The sequence below is a fragment of the Humulus lupulus genome, chromosome 7 (assembly GCF_963169125.1).
Source record: "Humulus lupulus chromosome 7, drHumLupu1.1, whole genome shotgun sequence".
In the NCBI taxonomy this organism is placed as follows: domain Eukaryota; kingdom Viridiplantae; phylum Streptophyta; class Magnoliopsida; order Rosales; family Cannabaceae; genus Humulus; species Humulus lupulus.
In genome coordinates this window covers 121008286-121015089 of record NC_084799.1, presented here as the reverse complement: position 1 = coordinate 121015089, position 6804 = coordinate 121008286, and the positions used below count along the sequence as shown (strand labels likewise).

General features: G+C 30.6%; 2 protein-coding genes and 1 long non-coding RNA gene across 3 annotated transcripts; all 3 read left to right on the top strand.

The window, feature by feature from the left end:
• Positions 1-773: 773 nt before the first annotated feature.
• Positions 774-3358, top strand: LOC133792129 (FH protein interacting protein FIP2-like). Its single transcript, XM_062230049.1, has 6 exons — positions 774-962; positions 1141-1224; positions 1731-1777; positions 1887-1960; positions 2802-2860; positions 3212-3358. Exons 1-6 carry the CDS (start codon positions 774-776, stop codon positions 3344-3346), a joined length of 588 nt encoding a protein of 195 aa, XP_062086033.1. The 3' UTR covers positions 3347-3358.
• Positions 3359-3468: 110 nt separating this feature from the next.
• On the top strand, positions 3469-4517 carry LOC133789880 (5'-3' exoribonuclease 4-like). The gene is made up of 3 exons (XM_062227562.1): positions 3469-3583; positions 4090-4164; positions 4368-4517. Exons 1-3 carry the CDS (start codon positions 3524-3526, stop codon positions 4455-4457), a joined length of 225 nt encoding a protein of 74 aa, XP_062083546.1. The 5' UTR covers positions 3469-3523; the 3' UTR covers positions 4458-4517.
• A 52-nt stretch (positions 4518-4569) lies between these two features.
• On the top strand, positions 4570-6227 carry LOC133789879 (uncharacterized). Its single transcript, XR_009873761.1, has 4 exons — positions 4570-4841; positions 4936-5011; positions 5798-5880; positions 6044-6227. It is a non-coding gene; the product is annotated as an uncharacterized LOC133789879 (long non-coding RNA).
• The last annotated feature ends 577 nt before the right edge of the window (positions 6228-6804 follow it).

The window sequence follows — 6804 nt, the reverse complement described above, 5'->3', positions numbered from 1 at the left end:
GTTTCTCTCATCCCTGATAATATAAATGGTTGGCTGAATGTTGTAGATTGATGTGATAAAAAACCCATCTTTGATAGAAACTAGATTGATATGCAAGATAACTGTTGTGAAAGAACTTTCTAAGAGCTGTTGACAGAATAAGAGCTGAACTTTGAGGAAGATAACTGTTGTGAAAGAACACCATAGATCTTGAAAATATTGATAATTGTTGGCTGAATGTTGTAGATTGATATGTCACAGCTATTTTCCCAGAACACCACAGATCTTGAAAATATGGCTTTTAAGAAGTTAGTAAATTGAAAAGCTTGAAACATTATTAAGCATTAAATGTTTGTTAAATGCGTTAACTTTATGAAAAACTGATAGGACAAAGATTTTATGCTCTACTAAATGTTTGTAGCTTGCAGCCATAATCATGGACAAAGAACAATCAAACAGCATAAACAAAGTTACCAGAACGAAAATAGAAATAGGACAATTCTTTGGAGGGCGGCAGTGTTGTTTTTTTTTTTGGTATTGATATTACATTATTGTTTCCTCAATTTGTTTTTTATTTTCAAATATCAGCTAGATAATTCTTGATCGAAAACTTATAAATGTTTTTTTTTTTGGTCATACATAAATTGTTGAACTACTAAGTTTAGCTAATGCAGGAGCTTCGTGTGTTTACTTATGTAAGATGATATAATATATCTGATTTTCCATGTTTCATCTTCTTGTTACTCATCATAAGTGACTGCTGGCCAACCATAAATTATTGATTGCAGGGACTTATGGAGGAAATCCATGTTGTCTTAAGTAGAAAGGAGGATGAAGAAGATTTAACTAATGAACTAACACGAATTGATATCATCAAATGTATACAGTTGGAAAAAGTTAGATTTCGAGGTGTTAAACTTTCTGGCCTTGATCTTTCAAAACTGCTAATTTTTCACAACCTTGTGCTTGCAACAATAGTTTTGGTTTTATAAGAAAAATAATGAAAGTCTTGCAGTAGAATTTCACATTTTGGTTAGCCAAGATATGGTTTCTAGAGCAATATTTCTTCATTGAAAGAAGGAAAGCTTCATTTAATAAAGACAACACTCTTGCTTACTTTGTTTTTGAAGTTTCACTTAATATGTTTCTGTGGAATTGTAGGATTTGTCTTATGTGGACTTCAGCCATGCTTGTCTTAGAGATGTATTCTTCTCACGTGCAAACCTACAGTGTGCCAAGTTCCGGGTAGGTATTGCTTTAAAGTAATGCATCTATTTACGATATAATAGTTTTTGAAACATTAATAATATTACATTATTGCTGTGTACTAATTCAGTACACAAGATATTGCTGGAAATGAATTAGAAGTTTTTTTAGGATGTTGAAGCTACCAGGGAAACTCTTTGGGTTAAGTTTGAATTTTGGGTAGCAAAATTGGTGTATAATGTTAAAAGTTTAAGGTAGTATTGTTCTCTGGTTTTGCCAGGGATTGGAATTGTGTTTTGTAATTTGATAATTTACAATCCCCAAGTGTTTTGCATATTGTGCTTATTCATACCACATTTTCCTTGTATTAGCTTTACAATAAATACAAGTTTGTTTCTTTTGAAAAATAAATAAATAATAAAGGATTAAAGCTTGTTTATGTCTGTCTTGAAAACAGATTATTAATTTCCATGACCACTTGAAATTTTTATTCTGATCTTCTTATTTTGTTTTGCTTTTTGGGCTGGTATTTAATTTTTCCTTAGAATGTGGATGCTGAGGGTGCGATCTTTCATAATGCAATTTTGCAAGAGTAAGAAAGTTAAAGAGCTACTCTCTTTCAGTTCCTTATTCTCATATCTATTTTACTGAAGAAGAAAAAAACCAAAAAAAATTAAATGATCTTATTTTCTTTTGAAAAGATGTGAATTTACAGGGGCCAATCTGCGCGGAGCTTTATTAGCTGGTGCTAATCTTAAGAGTGCAAACCTACAAGGCAAACTCTCTACACTCTGATAATCATTAAGTAACTGTCATTAGACACATCATCTTGATCTTAAACAAAGTTTCGTTTCTTATCAAAAACCAAAAATGTCATATAAACAATTTGGCTCCACTCATGTATTTTCCTGTTGCATCATCTTGTATTTCTTGGTAATTGCATGTCTTTTTAATGTAAACTCTACTTTCATACAGATCCACCCTTTTTTCTTACTGTGATAAGAATAATCTTGAAAATCCCTTACCTTGTTACCATTTTATTTGGTTTTATTTGTTATTGTGTCATGGGGATATAAATACTCTATACTACTTACTGTAAGGGAGATTGGATATATTAAATTTGACAAACTCTTCAGTGTTTTCTCTCATTTTTGGGGTTTCTCTCCTTTGGCCATGGATTTAGCTTGATTTTATCTTTTATTTCCAATTTCACTGCATCAGTTTTCAACTATCAAATAGGATGGTGATGAAAGTGAAAACACCACAACATCAGATTTCAGCTATCCTTTGGCTTAATACTATTATAGATCTCTGCATTGTTTATTATATTCTTTATATTGATCTTGGGTCAGAGTAACTGTAAACATCTTGTGTCACTTCTAAAAAAGTGTTCACAATTTATTTAAAAGATGATAATTTTCTTTGATATAAAAGATGTGGAGGATTTGTCCTACTTCATTTGCCTTCTTTTTATGATTGTTAATTTCCTATCCTAAGTAGTACTATCAATTTTTTTAGTACTCCTTGCCAACATATTTGTTTGAATAGTTTTCTTTTTTAGTTATTTTAATTTTAATTTCATAGTTTATCTAAGTTTGTAGAGTTTTCTTTTGCAGATGCATGTTTAATTGGTAGTAGTTTCTGCCAGGCTGACCTCCGATCTGCACACTTACAGGTATAAGATTTTAAATTATATTACTTCTTCCTTTTTTTTCTCTTTTTCTTTTATAAGATGCATCTACAAGATACTTGAACTCGGTATCATTCGCACACTCATCCACCCAACCACTCGAGCTAGCTGCTAATATAATCCATTATCCTTTTTGTTTTTACCACCTCAACTATATATTGATGAATGAGAGAATTTTATAATAGAAGAGCTTCCTAGGTATTCTTTTTAAGTTTACTTTAGCCTATAAGTAATCAAAGAAAGTGAAATGACATGGAGAAGATCATCCTAAAACCAAGAAAAATGTTTAAAGTTTTCTTTTTGGGGTTTTATTTATTTTTATTTTTCCTCTCTCAGAATGCCGATCTTACTAATGCCAATTTAGAAGCAGCTATACTAGAAGGAGCCAACTTGAAGGTAAATATTAATAGCTTTAAGGTAAATATTATTAAACTGTGTTTGTATTTATGCATTTTGGCTTTCATATATTAGTCATATGATATTTACCCTCTTGTGCATGTACAGTGCACACGCTCTTCCAATGTCTTATAGGAAGCTTATGACTGATGCATTATCACCTTTGTTGGCTTTCTATCCCACGGGTAATTAAAAATTTAAGTAAGCTTTATCTTTTGGATTTATTGTTAAATTTTGTAATCTGTCATTTAAATGAAGAATATTCTTGCAGATGTTGAGCTGGATATGAATGGGAAACGGTTTTCTTGGCAAGTATGTTCAATTCTGAATTCTTTATATCTGAGTATAAGATAAATTTTGTATCTTGTCATGATCAAATAATAAACGAAGTTTTATCATAATTTTTTTTATGTAACTTGCAGATATTGATTATATTTTTGGGTAGTTGATGTTCAATTCATGTATATATGGTGAAGTGGTGGTTGATTACATCACTGATAGGGAACTTCTTTGATAAGATGTCTCTGTTAATATGTTCTTGTTTGTTTATTCCTTTTTAAGATGTTTATAGAAAACAGTTCTTTTGCCCATTTTTGAAACTGTTTTCTATACCTTTTGCCTTTGACCTTTTTTTACCTGTAAAAGGCTAAAGGTATAAGAAACAATTTTTGCTTTTTACCTGTTTTTGAAAACTGTTTTCTTTAATCATCTTAAAATGTATATTTTTGAGTTAAAATATATTTTAGTTTCATAAATGGCAATTCTATAGGTTGAGCTTGTGCTAACAATTCGATGACTTTGTATTGCTTGGAACTCAGGCTATCTGCAAACTTCCATTTATCGAAGAAACCAGCCTTCTCTCAGAAGTTGCCAGAGTAGAAAACACATTGACGGTATTCTTTTAAATTGCAACACTATTGTTTCTTTAAGAACTAATCTAGGTCATCAAGTGCCATATAAAAAGAAAGGTGCTTACCTGTTAGGATTATAACCGTATAAAGTTAACTATTTCACCACTTTCTCATTTTATTTTCCAATATAAGTATGTGATGGGTTTTGTCTTCTGAGGTTTCTTATTTGGTATCTCTGTATGTAGGATGAGGAGAGTCAGAGGAACAAATTGGGTATGGATGTGCTATTTTTTCATGTGACTTATCCTTTAGCAAAAAATAGTTTCTTTCTATAGAAGTAATATTGATCATCCGAACTTGATCAGTACTCAAGTCAAACAAGACATTGATCCAGAATCCAGGTACTTTGTCCGTTGTTTCTTTTTTATTTTCAAGATTTGGTGAAAATGTAGAGGTTTCCACATAGACATCCAGTATATTCTGTGAACATGAAAAATCTTTTCTCTAAATCAGAAGTCATTTTTACAAGATGACAAGCAATTTTGAATTAGTTCTTTCGTGCGAGCTTTTCACAATTTTAGTGCTAACCTTGCTGTATATCCGTAATCTTGCAGTGGTGGGATGAATGGTTACATTTTTGTTTCTAATAGACCAGTGTAGCCTGCGCAAATAGATTCACCAATTAGTGGCATGGATATGATTGCTGATAATAAAGTCTTGTAAGTTGCATGTTACTTCCTCATCACGTCTGGACGTATACAAATGAGAATCTTTGCTATCATATTTGATAAATCTTTGTTTCTGTTTATTTAGGTCAGTGTTCTACAAGTGTCCAGCCTTCCATGTACACATTCCTAGACCACCAAGTGGAGTTCATTATCCAAATAAGGTACAATGGTTTGTATTTTTTATAGCAGTTAATATTCTAAATCTTGGAAGTTTAATGCAACATAATTCTATGCGGGACTTGAAAAGAGTTCTGAAATTTTACTAGATAAGGATATACAACTTTCTTCTATAGCATGTGCTTCCAAACAATTCTCATTGGAACTAATGAAAATAAATTTTGGTAAGGAAACCTTTGAAAATATTTTAATCTGAACTAGTTAATTTGGTGGTAGTAACTCAAGAGGGGTAGCTCAAATGGTGAGGCATGTAATTTACTCCAACAAGATCTGTTGTTCAAATTTTTCCTGGGCACCTACATAGCAATTGCTATGGTTTCTTGTTCAAATTTTTTAGGTGGAGAGCCTAGTTAAAAAAAAAAAATTAGTGGTAGTAACTTTCATTACCAATGATTTATATTTGTGTTTATGAATCAGTTTATTAACCTTGTTTGTTAGTTTTAGTCTGGACTCTAGAGTAATTGTTTGTGTGGCATTAATGATGCCTGGCATCTCAGCTTTTCCAATTAAATTGTGTGATTGGATTGGAAAACAAACATTTGGTTTTGAGCACCAATGGCACCTTTTAACTTTTAAATGACCCGATTTTTACACCTACCTTTTAATTTGAGACAAAGTGTTGATGGAAACTTTTCAATGAGAAAACTTACTTTATTTGATGCTCCCAGTTTCTCTTGCTTTGATTATAAACGCATGTATATAATACACACACACACAAACACAAATATATAATTTGGGTCAAGCTGATTTTTGGTATTATGTTTATGCAGTCTATCCTCAAGAAGCATGTTAAACCCACACCATTTTTTTGGCATGAGAAGTCTGCTGTTGTTGGACGGTTGCATTCTTTAAGGTGAGAAGGCCCTAATATTATCTTTTTATAGAGCAGATTTTGCTTGTAGTATAATTGCATGGCCAGCTGATAAAGTTATAATTATGTAATTAACTTTTTTTATGTACTCTTTAGTTTACTATAACTTTAAGTTGAAGCATTACTTATTTAAATTTTGTTGTAGCTAAACAAATGGACTCACAACAAAGACAAGTGCACAAAGGATGATGAATTGAAGGATGGAGCAAGTTTCACGCATGGTTTACTTTTGTGTATCTTGTAATGTTTCTATTTTTCATTTTTGAAGTAAAAATTGTTCAAGATTATAAAACTTTATTATGTTATGCTTTCAAACTTAAGTTAGAACTAAGATCTCATGAAGTAGACACATTCATGGTTTGAATTAGTTATTGTTTAATGTAATACTTATGGTTTATCAATCTATTGAGAATTACATTTTATGATTAATTTTGAATTTTTTTTTATCAAAATACAATAATGAAAATATTTTAATTAAAAAAAATCATATAAGTATACTTATCAAAATAAAATTTAAAATTTTATTACTATATGTTATGATTTAAAAACATATTATAAGCGTAAAATCGTTATGGTTTATATAATATAACAAACTAAAAATGTTATCAAAATAATCAAATGTAACAGTTGAAAAGTGTTATGAAAAAAGTACAAGATTAAACTTCAAATTTATAACCAAAAACTCTATCTAAATGTTATTATTTGAATATTATAGCACCTAAAAATGTGTTATTGAATAGTTTAAGATAACACCAAACATAACATTCAAAAACTGTTATAGAAAAGACTGGACTTTTAATAACAGGGGCTATGTTAGCATTTTCAGAAGTGCTATCAATAGTCCCGGTTAGCAGGTTTTAAGTGTTATGAATACTGTTTTTTCTTGTAGTGAAAGTATGTAGTTAA